Source organism: Erythrolamprus reginae, chromosome 3, assembly GCF_031021105.1.
Source record: "Erythrolamprus reginae isolate rEryReg1 chromosome 3, rEryReg1.hap1, whole genome shotgun sequence".
NCBI classification, from domain to species: domain Eukaryota; kingdom Metazoa; phylum Chordata; class Lepidosauria; order Squamata; family Dipsadidae; genus Erythrolamprus; species Erythrolamprus reginae.
The window spans coordinates 146,325,121-146,350,414 of NC_091952.1; the positions used below are offsets into that span (position 1 = coordinate 146,325,121).

Here is a 25,294-nt window from a genome sequence, read left to right on the forward strand (position 1 = left end):
TGTGTTGAAATGCAAGAGAAAGAGAATAGTATTCAAGCATCTGTGGGCATTGTGGGACATTGATGACATCCCAAGCAAACACCAAGCAGATGCAGACTCATAGAAGATGCATAACAAAATGAACATGTGTGATTGGTGGACACTTTTGGACTGTAGGTCCACACCATAAACCCTGAGCCAGCCAAAACAAAGAAAACCATCCGCGAAGCCAACAGAGAAAACATGGGCAACTCAAAAGAGTGTGGAGGTATCTCCCCAATCCAGTGAGGGATCGACATCAAACCCAGCTTGATCTTCTATAAGTGTGACAGCTAAGGGGAAGATGAGTGCCACCATCATTCCCATGATGAGCCAGGTAGAGATTTTGGTGCCTTCCTTGGGAGAAAGGGTTTCTCCCAAGTCATGGCCTTATTGGACTCGGGTTGTACTTGGTGCCTAATTAGTAACCAGACAGTGAAGAAGCTAGGACTGAGACGATTAAGATAGCCCATGGAGTTCTCTCAGTTGGATGGTTCTCTTACAGGATGCCAACAACCTGGCTAACAGAGCCAGTGAGCCTCAGGGTTGGTACTCATGTAAAGACTATTTTTTATTGTGGCTCCTAGAATGCCAGAGGTCATGGTTCTAGGACCTGCCTGGTTGAGGAAATGGAAACTGTCAGTAGATTCAGACAGCAACAAATGATGAATGAAAAAGAAAGCAAATTGTAGTTGGCAGGAGCCAGCTAAAGTGCCAAATGTCAGCCACAAGCATGTGGTTAGGAAAGTTAAAGCAGAATCAGCAAATACACTAACAGGAAGCAAGGAATTAGAGCCGCTCATTCCAAATGAATTTAATTCAATTCAATTCAATTTATTAGATTTGTATGCCACCCCTCTCCATAGACTCAGGGCAGCTCACAACAATATTGCAACCTAGCAGAGATGTTCAGCAAGAGGGAATCAAACACCCCATCACCCCACAGACTGTGCTATTGAAATCTTGCCAAGAGCTAAATTGCCCAAGCCAAAGATGTACTCCATGATGCCGAGGGAGACAGAAGAACTTTGGGGGTTTATAAACCAGGAACTTAGCCAGTGAAATCAAGGGTGGGTGCCCCTGTGCTTTTCAAGAAAAGAAAGATGGTCCCTTAGGCTGTGTGTGGACCACTATGGGTTGAATTGTATTTGCATGGAAAATATGCATTTGCTCTCCCTCTTGAGGGACATGCCTGGCTACCTACCCAAAGGAAAATTTTCACTAAGCTGAACTTGAGAAAAAACATACTACTGAGTGAGGATTAAGGAGGGGAATGAATGGCATCTAACTCCCATTTTGGTTGCTACCAGTTTTGGGTGATGCCATTTGGGCTGCAAGAGGTACCAGGTACTCATGCAGTTGATAAACAAAGTCCTGCACAAACACCTGTATGAAGGGGCGCTGGTGTACCTAAATGACATTCTAATTTATACCAAAACCATGGAAGAGTGCGTAAGGATAGTGAGGGCAGTACTTGAGAAACTAAAAAAAGTTGTATGCCAAACTATCTAAGTATGACTTTCACAAGACTTTCTAGAGACTTTCTAGAGACTTTCTAGACTATCTAGATATCACATCTCTAAGGATATGATGGATGGACCACAAGAACCTGGAGACATTGAAGACCCCATGGAGGCTACCCCCCCCCCCCAAGCAGGTCTGGTGAGCTTGATATTTTAACTGCTTTAATTTCACTCTTCGCTATTTATCCGTGGGAAATAATTTCTTAGTAGATGCCCTCTCTCAGATGCTCCAGTACAGGAGTACCCGAGAGGAAGTAGTTATCCCATTCAGGCAACTCGCCAGTGCTTGCATGGCAGCAGAGAACAGTCTCTCCGCAGCTAGCTGGGATTTTGGCGATGCAACTGTTAAAAGATGCCTTGGGGGTGGATGAGTGGTTCCAGAGACATAAAAAAGATCTGATGACAAGGCAGTGGCAGGCGGGGGTTGGTGTGGAAGAAGAGTAAATTGTATGTCCTAGCCAGACAGATAGATTTGTAGATGAGCCATGACACAAAACCCCCAAGGCATTTTGGGTTTGTGAAGACCCCTCATCTGGTAAAAGGACAGTTTTGATGGCCAAAGATGAAAAAGAACATTGAAGCGTATATGGCCAGCTGTACTGAGTGTGCCTCCATGAAACAACTGCCTGGGAAGCTTCCAGCCTTGTTACAATTGGTAGCCAATCCAGCTAACCCACGGGAGGAGATAGCCATGGACTTTACCATGAAGTTGCCGGAGTGTGCTGGTAACATAGTAATTTAAACTGTCATCAATCTGTTCTTGAAGCAAGCACATTATGTGGCATGCCTGAGGATTTCTTCAGCTTGGGTCCTAGCCAAGATGTTTGTGCAGCATATCTACAGACAATTCAGGGTCCCAAAGCACATTATTTCAGATCAGGGTGTGCAGAGGATTGGGACCTTCAAGCTCTCACTCTTGGGCATGCCTCCTTCGCCTCCCGCCTCATGCCTCAACACATTTACAGCTAATGCTGCCCCCCAGCCATTCTCCCTAGTCAATGGGTCTCCAATGGGCTTCCAACCCATGCCCTTCAGCTCAGTCCATTTGCAGACACACTTTTTGCCCTGGGCCTTTGACCACATGGGACAATTAGCCGCCACCCAATTGGGTGGCAGGCCAAAGTCATGGTGCTTCTGCCTGCCAGTGTGCAATGCATGATAGGCAATCAGAGGGACTGTGGAGTGATTTGGGAGGTGTAGCAGCCAAATGGCGGTGCAACACAGCTTCAGGTATGGGGGAAAGATTCTTCTGGCATGGGTGACATGGCAGCTGAATGGTTGTGTCAACATCTTTGATGCTTGCTTGCTATTGGCTGCCATAGTAACAGGAAGGGGGGAAATTTGGCATTTGGGTGGGAAAGGGAGTTGGAGAGAGAGATGGCCTGTGTGAACGAAAAGGGAGGATTGCTCTCATGATCTACTGCACAGCTGAATCAATTTGTTTATACCCAGTCAAGATCAACTGTCCTGGAATACCAGATGGGCAAAACCACCTGCAGATGGTTCCCATATGACAACATGTGGGTTAGGGAATAAACACTCAGCCTGGGTCCTTGAGAGGGAGGGATTTGGGGATATTTTCAATATGTAACTTTCATGCCTTTTGCTTCAGACCTTGCTTTTCTTTCATTGCTATCATTTCAAACTCAGTAAAAGTATCTCTTCTCTACAAAGATGGAGTTGGGGGTACATGCCTGACAGGCGGTGGTACATGGCTTCTGGCACGGTGAGGCACAGCAGCTGAATGGAAGTAATGCATGGCTTCTGGTGCAGATTAGGGTAAGGAAGGAAGGGGAAGAAGATTGCATTGGGCCCTGCCCCACAGCTCTCACCCCCAGCTCCATGGAAGGCTGCAAGAAGCTCCCATCTCAACTTTTCTCATCGCTCTCTCTAATCTCTCTCTCTCTTTTCCTCCCCAATATCATTGCCTGCCTGTATGTCTTTTCTCTCACCAACCCTATTGCAGCATTTTGTGGTGATTTACTTTTCTTTTTTTAGTTTCTATAATTTTCTTTTTGAATAAACCCTACATGTCAAAATCCAGCTACTTCAAGGTCCCACCCAGCACCCCAGAGATCTCTTTCACCAGACACCACACCCAGACCCTCAGCTATTCTTCCTTCCTTCCTTTCCACTCTCCCTCCCTCTCTTGAAGAATCAAAACGCAAAGCCCCCTGGGCCCTGCTGCCTGCCTACTGTCTGCTGTGCCAAAAACTTCGAAAAAATGAATCCCGTGGAGCAGCACCTCCCTTCCCCCCTCCCCTCAGTTGCTCATGGACTCCACACCACCCTATACCTGATACTAGCTGCCTGACACTGAACAAGCAGTGGTCCTGGTCCTCCAACCCCACCCAGATGTTGCTTTACCCTGTGACTGAAGCTGTGAGCCTCTGCCGTTCAGCTGCCACACATCCCCATGGCAGAAACTGCTTCCCCTGCACCTGAAGCCATGCAGGACTGTCATTAAGCTGTTGTGCCCCATGCCACAAGCTGCTTTTCCCTACACCTGAAGCCATGAGCCTCTGCTATTTGGCTGCCATGCCCCCCCCCCCTATGACAGAAGTTGCTTTTCCTCATGCCCGAAGTTGTGCCCTACTGACATTTGGCTGCTGCACCTCCCCCATTGCTCCACAACCCCTGTGATTGTCTATCAGCCATTACACATTGACAGGCAGAAGTACCATGATTTCTGCCTGCTACCTAATTGGGTGGTGGCTAATTATCCCTTGCAGTCAAAGGCCTGGCATAAAATAATAATAATAATAATAATAATAATAATAATAATTATTATTATTATTATTATTATTATTATTTAATAATAATTAGATTTGTATGCCGCCCCTCTCCGCAGACTCGGTTTTTTGGCAAATGGGCCAGGCTGAAAAGTGCGGGGCAGAGGAATAGAGCCCCATTGACTAGGGTGAGGAAGAAATCTGGCTGTAAATGGGATGAGGTAGGAGACTAGAGGTGAAGAAGAAGCAGCCAAGGGTGGGAGCCTGAAGGTCCTAGACCTGGGTGAAATTCACGTTTTGGTGGGAGCATTTGAAAATGATAGGCTCCTCCCAGGGAGGAGCCTAGTATCATCCTAATATCAATGGAGCCACTGAGCATATTAATTTAATGGGAGCCATACCTGCATTGTTATGTGAATTATCAGCAATTAATTGGACCAAACTCCTGCCTTTCATGGAAGTGGCATATAATGACTCAATGCACAAAATCAGAGGTTTTACTCCCTTCAAGATGATGGCTACATCAACTGAGTTCATGCCCATACCAGTGGTATCACGGGGGACCCCATTGTCAGTGTAATTAGCCAAGTAGATAGCTAGTCTGAAAGCCAAGTGGGATACCATGTGAAGCATGAATCAAGGCTAGGGAAATCAAAAAAGGCAAGCAGATTGGAAAAGAGCAACCCTCCCGGAAATTGTAAAAAGTTAGGTCACAAATATGTAGAACTTTTCCAAATCATCCGCATTGTAAATCTAGTGGTAGTGGAGTTGTAATTGCCAAAAGCCTTAGGTGGGTTCAACCAGTATTTCATTACCATCTTTCAAAACCATTTTAAGACTCTGGATTGATACCAGTCAAAGAACCTCCTCCTATCCTATTTACAGGAGATCATAAAGATACTTGTGTCCAAATACCACCAGGGAAAACTACAATATCTAGTATTGTGGAAAGGCTACCATTAGCAGATACCAAGAGGGTGGCTGCTCCAGATGTTAGGGCCGCTATGTTAGTTAAGAAGTTTCACAATAAATACCCTCAATGGCTCCAACAGGGATTGCAGTGGTAGGTGCTTGTTAAATAATAATATGTATATGTTTGTTTACTATTGTTTCATGTCTATCCTTCTTCTGGGGGGTCAGCACGTCAAGACTGATTCACACTTTCACCAGCACTACTACTTCACTCGCAACCTGGCAATAACAGGGAGAGGAGGTGGTTGGAATGCAAGGGAAGGAGAATGATATTCAAGCATCCATCAGCACTGTGGGACACAGGACACACCAAGGACACACCAAGCAGATGTCCCAGTGTTGCAGACTGTTTTCCATACAAAATGAACATGTATGATTAGTGGACATTTTAGGTGGCCCATAGGAAAAAGGGAGAATTAACTACACTTGTTTTTGTGTGGTAAACCTCAGAGCTTGTTTTGCTTCTTCTGTGCTAATGTGGTTTACTGTATTTAGTTAATTTTATGCTTTTGATAAAAATAATGTCCCAAGAGTTTCTTTTTCTGGATTTGCAACCTGGACAGTTGACTCACAGAACTGTAAAAACAATATCAATAATAGTTAACAGAAAAACAACAACAATGGGGAACCCTAAACAGTGTTGCATAAAGTCATTCCCACAATCTATTTCAGTTTTTACTCCTGTAACTTCACTCACAATCATTATGATAAAGCTTTTGTAAAAATATGAAACATGGTAGCTTGGTGGCAGGAAATTGAATTCTTCATTTTTAAAATCTGATTTAAACAGAAATTTTCCTTACTTTGCTGTGAATTTGTTAAGGAATACAGTGATACCTCGTCTTACGAACTTAATTGGTTCCGGGATGAGGTTTGTAAGGTGAAAAGTTTGTAAGACAAAACAATGTTTCCCATAGGAATCAATGGGAAAGCGATTAATGTGTGCAAGCCCAAAACTCACCCCTTTTGCCAGCCGAAGTGCCCGTTTTTGCGCTGCTGGGATTCCCCTGAGGCTCCCCTCCATGGGAAACCCCACCTCTGGACTTCCGTGTTTTTGTGATGCTGCAGGAGAATCCCAGCAGCACAAAAACGAGTGCTTGGCTGGCAACGGAAGTCCGGAGGTGGGATTTCCCAGCGAGGGGAGCCTCCGCGAAATTGCAGCATCGCAAAAACATGGAACTCCTCGAAACTCCACCTCCAGACTTCCATGTGATGCTGCGATTTCGCTGAGGCTCCCCTTGCTGGGAAACCCCACCTCTGGACTTCCGTTGCCAGCGAAGCACCCGTTTTTGTGCTTCTGGGATTCCCCTGCAGCATTGCAAAAACACGGAAGTCCGGAGGTGGGGTTTCCCATGGAGGGGAGCTTCAGGGGAATCCCAGCAGTGAAAAAATGGGTGCTTTGCTGGCAACAGAAGTCCAGAGGTGGGGTTTCCCAGTGGCGGCGGCTTGGGTTTGCAAGACAAGGTATCACTGCATTATGAAATTTACAGCACTGGCAAAATCTTCAATGGGAACATTGATGTTAAAATTCAAGTAGACAGTCCAAAGGATTTTGAAAATTATGTTCAAAAGGAACTAGGAAGTTTTCTCTGACATTCACTCAGAGGTTGCTTTTTATGACTTAAATTTATTTATTTATTTAATTGGATTTGTATGCCGCTCCTCTCCAAGGACAAAATGAATGACTCAATCTTCTGCGCTCCAAAACAAGAGAGAATGGGATTTGATCTTTTTTTGAAGTATTTTTAGGTATTCAAGGTATCCTATGGTGTCCCCACTCAGTTATTTTTCTCCAGAGCAAAATGGGTCCAGATAAATATCCCTTTCTTCATAGGGCTCTGTTTCTAGTTCTAAGGTACTCTTTGTCACCCTATATTAAACTGTTCCAGTCTCTCAAATCCTCTTTAAAGTGTGGTGCCCAGAACAGGACGGCGCTTGAGCAGGATTGGAAGAATAATGTTGCCTAATAAGGATTTGTCCCTTTTGACCTAGGTAAATGATGGCTAATACCTTTTGGTCGTTGCAATGTGTGCATCCCCCCATGTGCCCTGTGCCCTCGCACATGCGCGCTTGATTCCCCCCTGTGGGCCCCATCTTCTTGCATGCACACTGCGCTCCCCCTGCAGCTCCCCACATGTGCCTAGCCCCCCTTGCTATTTTTGGCTTCCAGATTGGCACCCAACACAACCCGTTTTAGTCCTGGAAGGCCTCCTGCATCAACCTGGAAGCCAAAATGGGTTGTGGGGGGGCACACATCCCTGCCGGTGCCCCATTTTTGGCCCGGAAGGTCTCCTGCACCAACCTGGAATCCAAAATGGGGCACAGTGGCACTGCATGAGGCCCCAAAATACAATGCAAATTCCCCCATGCATTTGCCCTACCCCCTGAGCATCCACATGTGCATCCTCCATTTGCACCCCACCCCCACATATGCATAGCAGAGACTGAAAAACCAGCTGGTTGGCAGGAAGCCGATGCGCATGTGTGGTGGAGATGGCTGGTATGCCCGCAGAGAGGTTTCTGTATGCCACCTGTGGCGTGCGTGCCATAAGTTCGCCAGCATGGTTAGTAATGCCGTCAGTAATAAGCTCTCTCTCTCTCTCTCTCTCTCTGTATACATGTATGCCTATGATCAATGTTGACTTCTGGCAGTCTTCGGAGAGGGGCGGCATACAAATCTAAGTAATAAATAAATAAATAAATAAACTGCAGTTCTCTTGGCAAGATTTGCTTCCTTCCTAAGACTGAGAGTCATTGGCCCAATGGCATTCAACTAAGTGGGATTAGAACTCAGTTCCCCAGTTTCTAGCATATTGGTAGCTTAACCACTACATCAAACTAGCTATCGAAGGTCTGCATTATCAAGTCAGGCATCCCAATTAATAATAATAATAATAATAATAATAATAATAATAATAATAATAATAATAATTTATTAGATTTGTATGCCGCCTCTCCCCGCAGACTCGGGGCGGCTCATAGCAATAATAATAACAACAATATACAATGTAACAAATCCAATATTAAAAGAAAGTATTTAAAAAACCAGTGATTTAAAAACCATAGAACACAAGCATACCATACATAAAGTCTATAAGCCTGGGGGAGATGTCTCAATTCCCCCATGCCTGGCGATATAGGTGGGATATAGGTTAAGTAATTTACGAAAGGCAAGGAGGGTGGGGGCAGTTCTGATCTCTGGGGGGAGTTGATTCCAGAGGGCCGGGGCCGCCACAGAGAAGGCTCTTCCCCTGGGGCCCGCCAGATGACATTGTTTAGTCGACGGGACTCGGAGAAGGCCAACTTTGTGGGACCTTATCGGCTGCTGGGATTTGTGCAGCAGAAGACGGTCCCAGAGATATTCTGGTCCGATGCCATGTAGGGCTTTATAGGTCATTACCAACACTTTGAATTGTGACCGGAAATTGATCGGAGTGCAAGCCACGGAGTGTTGGAGAGACGTGGGCGAACCTAGGTAACCCCACAATAGCTCTTGCGGCCACATTCTGCACGATCTTAAGTTTCCGAACACTTTTCAAAGGTAGCCCCATGTAGAGAGCATTACAGTAGTCGAACCTCGAGGTGATGAGAGCATGAGTGACTGTGAGCAATGACTCCCTGTCCAAATTACTTCAGGTGACAGGTCTAATTGACATCAATTTGTTTTAAAAGTCTCACAGTAGTGAGTCAATAACTTTCAAAGTTGTTCTTTGTCTTCCTGCAAAGCTCAACTTCATCTTACTCTACAGTGCTGTATTTCTTTCTGAAAATTCAAAAATCTCTTCCATAAGGATTTGAAAACTGTTTCTGGGTTCTGTTATTACTCCTATTTCCTTCCTTACAGAGACTTGTCTGTTCTATTGTAATAAATCTTTACTCTTTTCTATTTGAAATGTGACCATTTACAGCTGCAATGATCCTCTTCTTCAGAATTTCTTGGAAGCTTCCACTTGCTGCAAGACACTGCATACTCAATTGTTTTGAAGCAGGAGCCCATTGTAGATCACAACTGCAGGACCACACCACTTTCTCTTTTGCTTTAGGTATATTTGTTTTAATTTTCCCAATATAAAAATCTTGACCTTAGTGACTTTATTAGCTGTGTGTGTCCAATTTCCACTTGTTTCAATACTCTAGGTATAAATAAGATATGCACATTGTAACCCATATCATATTAGATGTAACATTTCATTCTCCTTTCTGTTGTAGAAGTATGTATAGCACAAACCATTCCACTTTAGCCTCAAAATATACAATATCTACACTTTCATGCCCTCTATTAAAAAAAAAATCACTTATTTCTACCCTGATATCTATGAGACCCAAAGGAAAGTCTTAAAGACCTAAAGGATTGTTTCTAAAGGTCCAGGACATGACGTGACTCCATTAGTATACAGTGGAACCCCGACATAAGAGCTGCTCTACTTAAGAGCAACTCGAGATAAGAGCTGGGAGGGGAGAGATATTTTTGTTCTACTTACAAGCCCAAATTCGAGATACAAGCGCCAAGGAGCTGTCTCCTGAAGCCAAACGCTAACTTCCGCGTTCGGCTTCAGGAGACAGCTGCGAAGCGGCGCGCGTGTTTTAAAAGGTTGCAGCCGGCCTGGGGGGCTTGGGGGGGGGGCTTGCAGCTTTCTTTCTTGCTCTTTTTCTTTCTCTCTTTTACCTTCCCTTCCTCTATTTCTTCTTTTCTTTCTCCTTCCCACCTTCTTCCCTCCCTCCCTCCCTTCACTCATTCCTCTCTTACTCTCCCCTTTCATAAGTTTCCTTGCTTCCTTCCTCTGTTCCTGTCCCTTCCCCCTTTCTTTCTTTCTTGCTTTCTTTCTTGCTCTTTTTCTTTCTCTCTTTTACCTTCCCTTCCTCTATTTCTTCTTTTCTTTCTCCTTCCCACCTTCTTCCCTCCCTCCCTCCCTTCACTCATTCCTCTCTTACTCTCCCCTTTCATAAGTTTCCTTGCTTCCTTCCTCTGTTTCTGTCCCTTCCCTCTTTCCTTCCTTCCTTCCCACCCTCCGTCCATTCATTCACCCATTCCTCTCTTGATCGCTTAAAGCCGGTCCCTGGTGCAAAAAGGGTTGGGGACCTCTGTCCTACAGGATTGGGTGGCAGAGAAGTTGAACATATGTAAATTTAAAAGTTTAAGAAAGTTTACAAGTTAAGTGAAAGAAACTTCATTATTCATTTATATGTACATGTACATTTCTTCATTAAAAACATGTCTTTCTGCATAATTTAGACTAACTTTGTGAGTTTTTTGAGGGCTGGAACCAATTAAAATTATTTACATTAATTCCTATGGGGAAAAGTCGTTCGAGATAAGAGCTGCTCGACTTAAGAGCCCAGGTCCGGAACGAATTAAACTCGTATCTCGAGGTACCACTGTATTTTATTTCTTTATTATTAATTGTCCTGAGTCTTCTTATAACAGTCCCCACTTCCCCATTTCCCCACCCTGGTTATTTCTTTTCTTATTTTTAATTTATATATTTAATTTATATATTTATATATTTAAGCTCCTGTAAGCAGCTCAAAGTCAAATATGAGTGGGTGGCCATAACAAACAAAATTATACATATCTATATGCTTAATTTGCCTTAGACTGTCAGATCAGTTCTGGGCTGAAGGACTCATCTAAGCAGACAGTCAACAAGTGTATTCACTGGACAGAGATGCCCCCTAGGGAATGTATGCTTGGTGCACCTCTTCAACTTCTGGAGTTCCCCTTGAATTCCATTTCTTAAAGTAATCGGTTAGGAAAAAATTCAATCACTGCACATGCTGAGGACTGAGCAACTGCAAAATACACAGCAAGGCCATTCTTCCAAAATTGCTTTATATGTGATTGAGGAAGCATTGTCTATACAGCTTCATTTGCATGAGATTCGTAAATTAAATGTATAAAATCTCAAAGAAAAAACATAAACCGAAAGCAGCCAATATTATTATTTTTACTACTATCTGCTGACACTGGATTAATAACACACAAGAGATTTATAATATAGGGGATTGCTGTATATTTAGATTTACATATTCTAATCAGAACTTTGGAAAATGTATAAAGAATTATACATGGTACATTAAACATAAATATCAAAATAACTCTATGTGAGAATTTTAAAGATGTTTGACAAAAGGATGCATTTTGATTTAGAACAGTGGTTCTCAACCTGGGGGTTGAGCCCTTTGAGGGTCGAACAACCATTTCACAGGGGTCGCCTAAGACCACAGGAAAAGATAAATTTCCCATGGTGCTAGGAACTAAAGTTTCTATTCTGCTGCCTTTGAACATATTTTTACAATCCGACCAATCAGGCTCTGAGCTTCCAGCTAATCAGCTAAAAGCTCTGTTGGGAGAATTGGTGCTAGACTTATGGTTGGGGGTCACCACAACATGAGGAACTGTATTAAGGGGTCGTGGCATTAGAAAGGTTGAGAACCACTGATTTAGAAGAAAATTGTATTACTCAAGCATTTGAGTTGTACATTTCAATCAGGCTTAAAATAAATAAGCAAACCATTAGATTAGAAAAACTAAACTATGTGTATAATTTCAGCTAAGAAGTAAATTTTAATTTTCTCCCTTTAGCTAGCTGGCTTGTAAGTTTGATGTATTTGTTTATATGGCTGCTGTTGACTCCAGAAGACTATGTAGAATAAAAGCCCCCACAAAACAATGAAAGAACAATAGTAGAATAATAGTGTCTAAGAACAAACCTAACTCAAACTACAAAAATATACAGAATCACATCAATGAGTTCACCTCATTCCTGAGAGAACATTCAAGTCTTCAAACTCTAATAAAAGGTCTTCTATATATTTCAAATAATTATAGTTAGATATTTCTTTATAAGACTTGGTATATAAATCTACCTTTGATTGTATTGTGAGGTTGTAGCCTGTAATCGTTTGATAGTTTTTAAAGCTTTTTATAATATGTAAGAGATTTATATTTTAGCAACAAGACAAGAAAATACTTTTTTCACTCAGAATATTGGTAGTCCTCCACTTATGATCATAATTGAGCCCAAAATGTATGTGGCTAAGTGAAAAATGTGTTAATTGAGTTTTGCCCCATTTTATGACTTTTTTTTACCACATTTCTTAAGTGAATCATTGCATATTAAATTAGTAACACCGGTGTTAAGTGAATCTGGTTTCCTCATTGACTTTATTTTTCAGAAAGTTGCAAAAGATGATCAAATGACCCTGGGACACTGCAACTGTCATAACAAACACTGTTAAAAAGAAATTGCCAGTTCTTTTTTGAGACATTCTACTAAGAATTAAAAATCTAAATTTACCCATCAGACACACATCTTAATATTACTGTATTGTAATTTCAAAATAAAATATACAGTCTCTTCATGAGTTTATGGAAATACAGTAATACCTCATGATACGAACTTAATTGGTGCAAGGAGGAGGTTCGTAAGATGAAAGGTTCGTAAGACGAAACATTGTTTCCCATAGGAAACAATGTAAAGTCAATTAATCCGTGCAACCAAAATCCCCCCCGCAAAAAAACGGCTTTCGGCGACTGGTGGGAAGCCGCGCGGCTGTTTTAAAAGGTGACAGCCGGCCTGGGGGGCTTCCCAGCACCCCCCCGAACCCCGGGTTCGGGGGGGTGCTGGGAAGCCCCCCAGGCCGGCTGTCACCTTTTAAAACAGCCGCGCGGCTTCCCAGCTGTCTCCCGAAGCCGAACGCCAAAGCCAAACTTCCGCGTTCGGCTTCGGGAGACAGCTGGGAAGCCGCGCGGCTTCCCAGCAACCTCCCGAACCGAACCCGGGGTTCAGAAAAATTTTGCCTCTTCTTACGAACTTTGTTCGAGTTACGAACCGGCGTTCGGGAGGCTTCTGGGAAGCCTCGCCGCCCGGCTGTCACCTTTTAAAACAGCCGCGCGGCTTCCCAGCAGTCTCCGAACGCCAGTTCGTAACTCGAAAAAAGTTCGTAAGAAGAGGCAAAATTTTTCTGAACCCCGGGTTCGTATCACGAATTATTCGTAAGATGAGGGGTTCGTATCTTGAGGTACCACTGTACGTACCTTTATCAGAAAAACATAAATATACTATTCAGCCAAAAAATTCTAAACAGTGTTCAATTCATGTTTTCTTCTTTTTCTGTAAAGAACTATAGTTATTAAATATAGGCTGAAAGTTGAACATATAGTTTCCAGGAGTTGCTTTTGATTCAAGCAAGTTTTTTTTTTTTTTAAATACTTTTAGGCAACTGATAATTTTATTTTTTTTGATGTAATTTATATAGCATAACAATAAAGATTGAGGCCATTTTATTTTATTCATAGTTAACTATAGCTTAGTTCAATTATATGGATTCAGCAACACTATTTGTTATTTACAAACAACTGTCGGGATTTTGCTTATTTTGTGCAAATAAATTAACTGAAGGGCAACAAAATTGAGACGGAAATTCTCACTGCTTTTTGTTTAGAAATAACAAATAATTATTTTGAACTAGAAAGACACAGTAAATAAGTTGTATATAAAAGACTTGAAAGGTAAGTTTTGCAAAGCCTATTGATGTGAATAAAGTTCCTGCCCAATTCACTTTCAGTGGGACTACCAAGTATACCATGCATACACATTTGCAAACAATAATTGCTGACATCCCAAGGATGTCATTCAAATGTGATCATGGGGATACTGCAATAGTCATGTGTGAAAAATGGACATGAGCCTCTATTCCCACTGCCGTTGTAAGGTTGAACAGTCACTAAGCAAACTGTTGTAAGTTGAGGACTATCTGTATTTTAAAGATAAAATATTCTAAGAGATCTCCTGGGAATCTTGTAGAATACATGCAAGAAAAGAGTCTGGGCTTGATAACAGTTGAAGTTAATAGCTCAGCTAAAGCATTCCCAAAAGGAATTTTTAATTGAAGAGGAATAATTCATATACTTTTTAAATGAAACATATGAATTGAGCCATCTAATGACTCAAATGTCTCAAATATATAAATAAAAAAGAGCTTTTGGCTAATTAAAAAAACGACCCACACATCAACATGTACCGTATATTAAACAGCATTATGACAATATTGAATAACATTATTATGATAATGACAACCACATTTAATTAATGAATCATAAATTACAGGTAGCCTCTTGACTTACAATGGTTTGTTTAATAACTGTACAAAGTTATAACAACACTGAAAAAATGAATGACATCCCCATGGTCATGTGATCAAAATTCAGATGCTAGGCAATGGACTCATATTTATGACAGTTGCAACGTAAATGATCACCATTTACAACTTTCTGACAAGCAAAGTCAATGGGGAAGCAAAGTCACTTAACAATTGTATTACTAACTTAACAACTAGTATGAATCACTTACCAATTGGCAAGAAAGTTCATAAAATGCAAGATAAATTTTGGGTTCAATGTGTTTTGGTTGCAAATCGAGAACTACCTATAGCAGTGATGGTGAACCTTTTCAGCTGAGTGCCCAAATTTGAATGTGCATGCATTTGTGTGCATGCACTGTGTGCCACAGCACCACAAACCCGAAGACCAGCTGGCTGGTGCACGCATCACTGTATTTTGGCCATTATCTGGACCATTTGGAGGCCTGCAAAGAGCATGCATGAGTGTGCTGGAAAACAGAAAAGTAGTTGGCAAGGCCCTTGTGTGCCACCTCTGGCACGAGTGCCATTGGTCCGCCATCACAGACCTCTAGTGTTAGTATATAGTCTCATAGTATAAATAATACGATAAAGTTAGAATATACTATGTTTTATGTTAATTCACATGTGGGAAAGACAATGAAAACAGGTGAAAATAATAAAAACAAAATCCAGGAAAAATTCGGCATATGCAGTTAGTGGAAAGTAGCAACTTTGATGCATTCACAATAAGACACACATGACTTCCAAAACAACAGAATGTTCTCATGTACACCAGATAAGGCAACAAGACACCATGGGGGGAAAACCTAGAAGGTGTGAGAAAAGTGCAAGGATGGCTCTGGCCAAACTTGGATAGAAAGCATAAAAATGTTTACAAATAATAAATTTGGCTATCTGGATACATTCAATCTGTTTTCAGTCTTGGGTAAATCATGGAAACAGCACTGATTGTTCTTTTCAGTGATTTTAGACAAGTTTTTTTTTAGTTTTTCACAAAAATGGGGGCATTTTTGCCATTCCCCCAGCACCCAGGAGCTCTCTACAGGCTTCCCAGACCCCCTGTCCACCCCATTTTTGCAAAAAATGGGACATGGGGGCAGGGCTTTGGTACAGCAAAAATGTCTGTATTTGATGTATAAGACACACCGACATTTCCACCCTCTTTTAGGAGGGAAAAGGGTGCATCTTATACTCCGAAAAATAACAATAAATCATGTTAAAATATTTAAATTCTGGACCACAGTTTCTGATAGCTCTACCATGCAAAGCACATCAAAATTAGGTGCAAAAATCCATAGCAGGAACACTACTTTCATTTTGCCAGGGGATGGTGGAGGACACACAACATATTCCAGGACTGCTAAAATTATACACTGGATTAAGGCATTGGGACCATTTTATTCTTTTCCCCTCCTGAACAAGATTCAGTCTAAATTCTCAAGAAAGTATCTACATGAACCCATTGGGTGAGATCATCTGCCACAATGGGATAAGGTACCATCAATATGCTGATGATATTCAAGCTTACATTTTCACCTGATGTTGTCACTGTCCTGTTGTTGTGCCTGGAAGCTGTGTGGGGGTGGGTATCAGGTTGGGGATAACAGACTTTGGCTGAACCTGGTAAGACCAAATGGCTGTGGGTGTGTGGAACTCCAGGTTATGGAACTTTCATACCTTTAGTTCTGAATGGGGTCGTATTAATAAAGAAGTAACATCACGGTTCATAGTCCTTTTTCTAATAAATGAATATCTACAGACACCTCAGAAGGCTGTATTTTGAGAAACGACACTCATACACATCAAATCAGAATGGCCCTTCCTCCTGCCATTTGTCTGCATGGCTGCAACATAATACCACAAGAACTGGAATGTTGTAATTGCTCTCTCTGGGGAGGAAGAGTATTTTAATGTTTGGTTCATTGTGAGTAACATTCCTATTTTTAAAACTTTTGTACATGTTGTATTATTTTTTTCTGTTAATTTGTTCTATTCTTATTGTTGATGTTGCTGTACTCAATTATTTGTTTTTAATTTGAATATACAAAGAGGGGAATTATATGGCTCATATAATATCAAAATAGCTTATAAGTTTTGCAAGTAAATATTACTAATTTCAATAAGCCAAAATGAGTTTGAAAAAGTTAAGAAAAAGTATATGTTGCATACATTTTCTTTTTACAAAGTACGCTTTAATAATAAACAAATTTATGTATGAAAATGTTCAAGTGATTGAACTTACCACCTGAGAAAGGTTAAACAATACAGTAAAAGTAGAAGATCCAGGAGCAGGAAAGAAAGAGAAAACAAACAAACAAAAAGAAATTAATTTCGACATATACTATTGAATAGCTACAATTCTAAACTTACACCTTCACCATGTCACCACAATCATCTTATTTACAAAGGAATTTGAATTTGGCATCTCAAAATTTCTCTGCTAAATCTCTAGGTAGAAATATTGAGAGGCCTAATTCTTGCAAATAGAACACAGTATGCTAAATCTATTTGGTTTGAGTAATTTTAGCTCAAACTAGAATTTCTGTTCACAACCAATGCTCTTCTGCAAGAGTGATCTCAGATCATCCAAAGTTATTTTTCCCAAAATGGAGATAATGCTACTTATTCCTTTGCGTAGCAGAGTGAAAAGCCTGTGGGTAAGTTGGTAATCTTAAGGTATTCTATAGGTTTATAGTCTATATTATTTTCCAGGACCTGTCAGGTTCAGTTTGGTGCCTTGCACCAAGTGGCTCGCAGGCATCCTGCCATCAAGGATGGCTGGGCAATTTAGCTGTGTGCGGGAGAGGAGCGTGGTCAGTGCCTCGGTGGTGCGGCATTTCTTTCGCTCCTGCGGAGAAACACCAATTCCCCACTGTTTGGGGGATGCCGATTCGGTTTGAATTGGCCCAAGAACCTCCCTGGAGGGGAGGGGAAGCAGGGGACTTGGTTTCTCCTGTTTTGGGGTTGGCATACCCCACAGTGACTGGACCTGGAGCCTGGTGTGAAGGTGGTTAGCCGCCACTCCTTCTTTTCTTTAGACTAGCTAAACCAAATCCTGCAACTGTTCTTCATATGTTTTAGTCTTCAGGCCTTTAATCATCTTAATTGCTCTTCTTTGCACTTTTTCCAAAGTCTCAACATCTTTTTTGTAATGTGATTACCAAAACTGGATGCAGAATTCCAGTTGTGGTCTTACTAAAGCTTTATTAAGTGGTACTAATACTTTATGTGATTTTGATTCTATGCCTCTGCTTATACAACCCAGGATTGTATTAGCTTTTCTGGCTGCTACAGCACACTGCTGACTCATGTTTAAGTGACCGTCCACTAGGACTCCAAGGTCCCTCTCTCAGTTGCTGATTTTTAGCCATGTTTTGCTTAATCTGTACTTGTACTTTGGGTTTTCCTGCCCAAGTGTAAACCATGCTTTTCTCTACATTACATTTCATTTTTTTGGAGACAATTTACCATAGAAGTTCCTAGGAGGATTTATAGGTATATTTGTAAATGTATTGTTCACTTTGTTTGATGTTTGTTTGTATTTTTTAATGTCTTTTTTAATTTAATAAAAACTATTTTTTTAAAAAAAAAATCATTTTCTCAGATAGGACCCCGTGTTTAGGTCTATCAAGATCTTTTTGGATCCTGACAACGGTGGGTTGCTTCCAGTACGGCCCAGATCCACGAATTGGTGACAAAGGGAGGCTCTGCCCACCCACCCTGGACGCTTCTGCTCATGTCCAGAAGTGTGGTGCATGCATGTGAGCCTTGCGTGTGAACAGGAATCTGAGCTTGTCTTCAGATTTAATCGCCCTGTCAATGTATCTGCAAATTTGATGAGTTCCTCTTCTATTTGCTCACCTATTTAGAGTCCAGTTGGAATTGGGCGGCAGATAAATCCCATGAATGAATGCATGCATGCATGAACGAATGAATGAATGAATGAATGAAGATATTAAAGAGTACTGGGCCTCAGACAGAATCTTGTGGCACCCCACTTCTTACTTCTCTCCATGTAGACATAGTACCATTAAGGCCAATTTGTTGAGTATGCTTTGTCAGCTGATTATAAATCCCCCTGGTGGTGATGCTATCTATCCCACATTTTTCTAGTTTACCAAGAAGCAGACTACGGTCTACTTTGCTGAACTGTAAGTATAATATGCCCCTAAGCATTTCACTGGTCTACTAATTTAGTCACTTTGTCAAAGAATTAAATAAGATTGGTTTGGCATGATTTGTTTTTAACAAGCCCACGCTGGCTTTCAGTTATAACTTTATTTGTTTCTAGATGTTCATAGATCTGTTTCCCCACCCCCTCCCCCAGTATCTTCCCAGGTATTGATGTTAGTTACTGATTGATCTTGTAGTTTCCTGAGTCTGGGTTGTTGTTGTTTTTAAGGTGGGAACCACATCAGCTCTTTTCCAATCCTCTGGTAATTCCCCAGTGCTCCAAGATTTTTTAAAGCTATAATACAGTGATGGTGAACCTATGACGTGGGTGCCAGAGGTGGCACGCGAAGCCATATCTGCTGGCACATGAGCAGTTGCCCTAGCTCAGCTCCAGTGTGCATGTGTGTGCCGGCCAGCTGATTTTTGTCTCACACAGAGGCTTTGGGAGGGCGTTTTTGGTTTTCAGACAGTCTCTGAGGGGGTGGGGGAGGGCGTTTTTACCCTCCCCCGGCTTGAGGGGAGCCTTTGGAGCCTGGGGAGGGCAAAACACCAGGCTACTGGGCCCACCAGAAGTTGGTAAACAGGCCGGTTTTTTGCCTACAGAGGGCCTCCAGGAGGTGGGAGAAGCTGTTTTCGCCCTCCCCAGGCATTGAAATTATGGGTAAATTGGCATGATAGAATGTGCCCATGCTCTTTCGGCACCTGAGGAAGAAAAGGTTTGCCATCACAGCTATAATACAATGGTTTTGAGATAATATCTGCCAACTCCTTCAGAACTCTGGGATGTAATTTATCAGGTCCTAGTGATTTATATTTATCATTTATATTTATCAGACAGGTGTTCTCTTACCATTTTCTTACTTATTTTAATTTGTATTTTTAGTTTGTCTTTTACGGTTATGCTTTTGGTAGGTTTCAACTCCTACCCTCAACTATTTCAACTCCTATCCTCGAAACGTCGCTACAGAGCACTGCACACCAAGACAACTAGACACAAGAACAGTTTTTCCCCCGAACGTCAACACTCTACTAAACAAATAATTCCCTCAACACTGTCAAACTTTTTATTAAGTCTGCACTTCTATTTCTACTAGTTTTTTCTCATCATTCCTATCATCCTTTTCCTCCCACTTAGGACTGTATGACTGTAACTTGTTGCTTGTATCCTAAGATTTTTATTAATATTGATTGTTTCTTCATTGCTTATTTGACCCCCTATGACAATCATTATGTGTTGTACCACATGATTCTTGACAAATGTATTTTTTTCTTTTATGTACATTGAGAGCATATGCACCAAAGCAAATTCCTTGTGTATCCAATAACATTTGGCCAATAAAAATTCTATTCTATTCTATTCTATTCTATTCTATTCTATTGGGCTATAGTTTCTTTTTGTGTCAAGACTGATGCAAAGAATGAATTAAGCAGCTCTGCTTTCTCTCTACTGCCTGTTACTTCCTTGCCATCTTCTCTCTTTAGTGGACAAACTGTTTACTTGACATTTCTCTTGTTATTTATATGTTGAAAGAAACTTTTTAATATTATTTTTGACTTTTGTTGCAAGTCTTTGTTCACCGTGAGTGTCAGCTAGCCTGCTGCCTGCTGCCATAGAAAGGGGGGGGGGGATTACTGGAGAATTTTTCATACAGCCTGAACTTTGCTTATCTCTCCATGGTCAGTTCTTCTAGTATTGGTATGCAGAAGCCCTCAGGTTGCCAAGCAACAAGGGAGTTGGGCTGTGCAGTTTGTTTCAAGTTGTTGTTTTCATGCACTTTCCCTCAGAGTTTGCCTGGAATTTTCTTGCTTTTGGTTTATTCTTAGTAAAAGTACTTTTCTCTAAATCTATGGAGCTGAGGATTTTTCTTTCCTAGGAAATGAAAAGAGGCAGCCCTGCTTTAATGGTCAACCTGGAAACAACAGAGTTTTGGAACTTGTGAGATGTATTTAGTAAGCGAAGTTCTGATGCGCTCCTGCCCCATAGACTGCAATATTGAAATCCTTCCTGGGGCTAAACTACCAAAGCTTAAACTTTACTTGATGATTTGCACCTTCATAGACAAAAACTTAAAACATGTTTTTATCCAACCAGCAACACCATGAGTGGCAGCCCCACTTATGTTCTGGGAGAAGATGGGACTCTTCGTCTATGAGTTGACTATAGAGGGCTAAATGCGGTGTGCATAGAAAACATCTATCCACTGCCCCTGATGAAAGATATATTGGTGTATTTAGCCAAAGGAAAATCTTCTCAAAGTTAAATTTGCAGGAAGCTTACTACCCAGTTTGAATCAAGGATGACTAATAGAAAAATGCACTTAATTGTCCTCTGGGATGTTTCCAATTCCGGGTGCTCCCTTTCGGCCTACAGCCACCCCCCTCTCCCCATGGTATTCATGCAACTGATCAATGAGGTGCTGCATGACGTTTTGTACAAGGGAATGTTGGTGTATTTGGTGACATTTTAATACATACTGAAACTATGCAGGAACATGTGAAATTGGTGAGGGTGGCCCTTAAAAGGCTCCAAGCTGCTGAAGTGTATTCAAACCTTTCCAATTTCACCAAGATAAAATTGATTACCTGGGTTACTGTATCTCAAATGAAGGAGTGGAAATGAATCCAGAAAAGGTAAAGGCAGTGTTAGAGTGGGGCCCTCCCTGCACTAGGGGGCCATTGCAAAGTTTCCTGGATTTTGCCCATTTTCACCAGTGGCTCATCCCCTCATTTGCAAATATCACATTGCCAATCACCAAACTTTTAAAACTAAGGATGAAAGGAAGGCAAAGCTGGGTCAGTCACTTAAGTGGAGTGCCAAGCAGCCTTTGAAAAACTCAAATGACTGTTCGCGGCAATGCCCACGCTGAAACACTCTGACCCAGACACTCCATTTATAATTCAGGCTGATATGAGTGATGTAGCCATGGGGGCAGTGTTATTGCAAAAGAATGCCTGAGGATTGCTACAGCCATGCGCATATACTACTGAGAAACTCACCAATACTGAAGAGAGGTGGGCGATATGGGAGAAGGTGTATGCAGTGCGATGGGCCCTACTTATTTGGCAGCACTCCCTGGAAGGGGCAAGTGCTCCATTTGAGTTATGGACTGACCATAAAAATCTGGAAGCCCTGAAAACACCTCACAGACTATCCCCTTAACCAGGGGTAGGCAAAGTTGGCTCTTCTATGACTTGTGGACTTCAACTCCCAGAATTCCTGAGCCAATCATGCTAGCTGATGAATTCTGTGAGTTGAAGTCCACATGTCACAGAAGAATCAATTATGCCTACCCTTGCCCTAAACAAATCAGTTGGGCCCAATACTTTGATAGCTTCAACTTCACCTTGCATTATGTCCCAGAGAGGAAGAATTTTATGGCAGATGTTTTGTCTTGGTTGTCCCAATACAACAGCTCTAAAGCCAAAGTGGTCTGACCTGTTATCCCCTCAGCTAGCAGCCCTGGTAACCATTAATGTTCAGGGGAAGAAGGTGCCTGAGATTCCAAGTGAAGTATATGAGAAGCTTAAAGAAGCACTAAAGGTTGATGAATGGCTTACTATTCATAAGAATGACTGCACCATGCATGATGGACTGGCTTGGGTTGGAGCCAAATTATATGTGCCCTCAAGCTGGAGGGGCATCATATTAAAGGGCGCTCACAACTCTAAGTCAGCAGGACATTTTGGATTTATAAAACCCTGCACTTGGCAATTTGCCCAGAAAGCACTGGAGGAGGTACAGTCAGGCACATAAGAAACAAATTAAATCTCACACACTTTCATCCAACCTCATAATTGTTTTTGTTTAGCTTTGTTTCTATTTTTTATGACAAATTGTACTATTTAATACACAAGTATGGTTTATTATTCTATTTATTAGATTTTTATCAGGCCTTTATTACTCTATAGGTAACTCAGGGTGGGAAATGTGCTTAGTACTCCTACCATTTGATTTACAATATTCATTTCCAAACTATTTTAGTATTCCCAGATAGCCTCATATTTACCATAACAGAAGACTTAAAGGGGGAATCTCAAAAGAGAATCAAAGTTAGTCTCTTTTTATTAGCCATACTTACATGGCCATGGAGATCAGTGTTCAGCAGCATCAGAGCACAGGTGAGTGTGTGTATTCCATCTGGAAAATACAAGGAAATTAATACACTTTAAAATTAGCCCCAAGAACTATATTCAAAACAAGACAGTTCCTATAACTGTTTAGCTCATTGAGAGGACAAAATTTTAACATCTGAGACCAAACGGTTAGCAGTCAGCTGATAAGATTAATTGTGTCTCAAATCCAGGAACTGTTCAAATTCTTAGTAACATTCCTGCATTTAAATGTGACACTAAGGGTGAAAATTGCCCAAAGCATCTGCATATTAAAGGAAAAAAGAATAATAGTGACATTGTTGTGTGTGTACCATCCAAGCAAAAAATACAACTGAATTATTTACCATTCAAATGTGTGAGGAGTCCAGGGAGTACATTGCAATGGAAATTAGGGGATTTCAACTATACCACATTAATTGGGAATCAAACATAGCAATAACTGCTCCAACAGGTTCTTTACATGCCTTGCAGACACTTTCATTGTCCATAAGGTGGAAGAGGGAATTCAAAGTTCAGCTATATTGGGTCAATTCTACTAGGAAAGTAATTGTTGAAGAAGTGATCATTGTAGGAAAATTGGCAAACAGTGGCCATATGATCTATCATCACCATCTTTTTAGTCATTGTCTACTGCACCACTCATAGCTTTTGTAACAATTGTGAGGTTAATGTCCATTATTTCATTTGTTATGATGAAATTATTGCATATGTTAGAGCAGGTAGCACACGCTGATTGAAAACTGTTCTCTTCAGGCATTGGAGGAGATTGTTCTTGAAAATTATGCTTAGCTTGCTGAATATCTGTCAACCTCATATAACACGCCATTCAAAAAAATGAAAGGAAATGTGATATATAACTCAGTGTATTTCAGGCAGGGAAATCTAAAGGTAATCAGATCAGTGTTTTAGTCTTCAAGAGGGTTGATTTTGATAAATGAAGAGGAAAAGTAAGAAAAATTCCATGTATGAAAATCCTGAGACAGAAAATAATTCAAAAGGATTAGGAAAAAGGAGATAATAATGTCCAATCACAAGCAATACCAGAGAAATAAAAATGGGAGACAGATGATGAAATTTTGTTGAATAAAGAACTCTATGGTAAACAAAAAGAACAAATTTAGAAAATGGACTCTATCCAACAAAATGCTTTTCAATAGTAAAAAAATGTTAGATTCTGAAATTCCCTAGGAAAAATCATACAAGACAAGCAGCATGTAGCTCGGCAATAGTACTAAGAAAAGAGTGTCTACATTCTGGTAGATTACAGATTAAGCGTAAAATCGCAAGTGCTAAAAGAGCCAATAACATTTTGCGCCCCATCAATACAGGCATTTGTCAGGGTTAACTGTATTGTGACCAGATCATGGGGAATGATAGTACCATTTTACTAATGCTCAAGTGTTAATCTTGTATTCAGTTCTGGTCACACAACACAAAAAAGATGCTAAGGTATTGTAAAGATGCAGAGAAGAGCAACACAGATGGTGAAGGAATTGGAAGCTAAAGCTATGAAGAACAGTGAAAAGAAATGGGTAAGTTTAATCAAAAGAAGATAAGGCTAACAGGAGTATCATAACAGTCTTCTAAAACATAAATGACAGAGGGAAGAGGTGTGGATTTATTCTTCAGAGAACCTAAGGGAAAGACAAGAACTAGAAATATAGAAACATAGAAGACTGATGGCAGACTAGTGAATAAAATATTTATACCAAGAATTTGAAATAAGGAGGAATTTCTACTGTAAGAGTTATTAAGCAGCAGAACAGGCTGCTTTCTATAGTCATACTCCATTGCTAGACTATTTTTCCCCAAACAAAGATTGGATAGCCATTTATTTTGAATGACCTAAGTATTCCTGTGCAAAATTCCTATGCCCAGGCAGGAAACCCTACATCACTTCAGACAAATGGTTATCCGACATCTTTTTCAAAACTTCCAGTGTTGGAGCATTCACCACTTCTGGAGGCAAGCTGTTCCACTGATTAATCTAACTGTGAGGAAATTTCTCCTTAGTTCTAAGTTGCTTCTTTTCTTGGTCAGTTTCCACCCATTGTTTCTTGTCCTACCCTCAGGAGCCTTGGAAAATAGCTTCACTCCCTCTTGTCAGTGGCAGCCCCTGAGATATTGGAACACTGCTATCATGTTTTCCCTAGTCCTTCTTTTCATTAAACAAGAGATACCCAGTCCCTGCAATTATTCTTCATATGTTCTACCCTCCAGTCCCCTAATCATCTTTGTTGCTCTTTTCTGTGGTGTCAACACTTCACGTGATCTTGAGTTTATCCTTCTGTTTATGCAGCCTAGAACTGTGTTGGCTTTTTTTTGGCAGCTGTTGTACACTGCTGACTCATATTTAAATGGTTGTCCACTAGCACTCCTAGATCCCTCTTGTTCAACAAGATACTATATAAACTGTACTTGTACATTTTGTTTTTCTTGTTTAAATGTAAATCCTTACTTTTTTCACTGTTCAAGTCTGTCCCGATCTTTCTGTATCTTGAGTCTATCTTCTGGAGTGTTGGCTATTCCTGCCAGTTTGGTGTCATCTGAAAATTTGATGAGTTTTCCATCTATTCCCTCGTCCAAGTTGTTGATGAAGAAGTTGAAGAGTACTGGGCC

General features: G+C 41.1%; 1 protein-coding gene across 2 annotated transcripts in view; it reads right to left on the reverse strand.

The window, feature by feature from the left end:
• Positions 1-25,294, reverse strand: part of PSD2 (pleckstrin and Sec7 domain containing 2) — a 91,444-nt gene that overhangs the window by 25,064 nt on the left and 41,086 nt on the right. Inside the window, exon 7 of one of the 2 annotated variants that reach the window (XR_011558658.1) lies at positions 22,638-22,700. Coding sequence is in view for 1 of the 2 variants with exons in the window: in XM_070746958.1 (XP_070603059.1) it covers positions 22,642-22,700 (59 nt within the window). In the remaining variant the exon portion in view is untranslated. The remainder of the gene's footprint in view (positions 1-22,637; positions 22,701-25,294) is intronic. The other variant, XM_070746958.1, reaches the window with a different exon arrangement.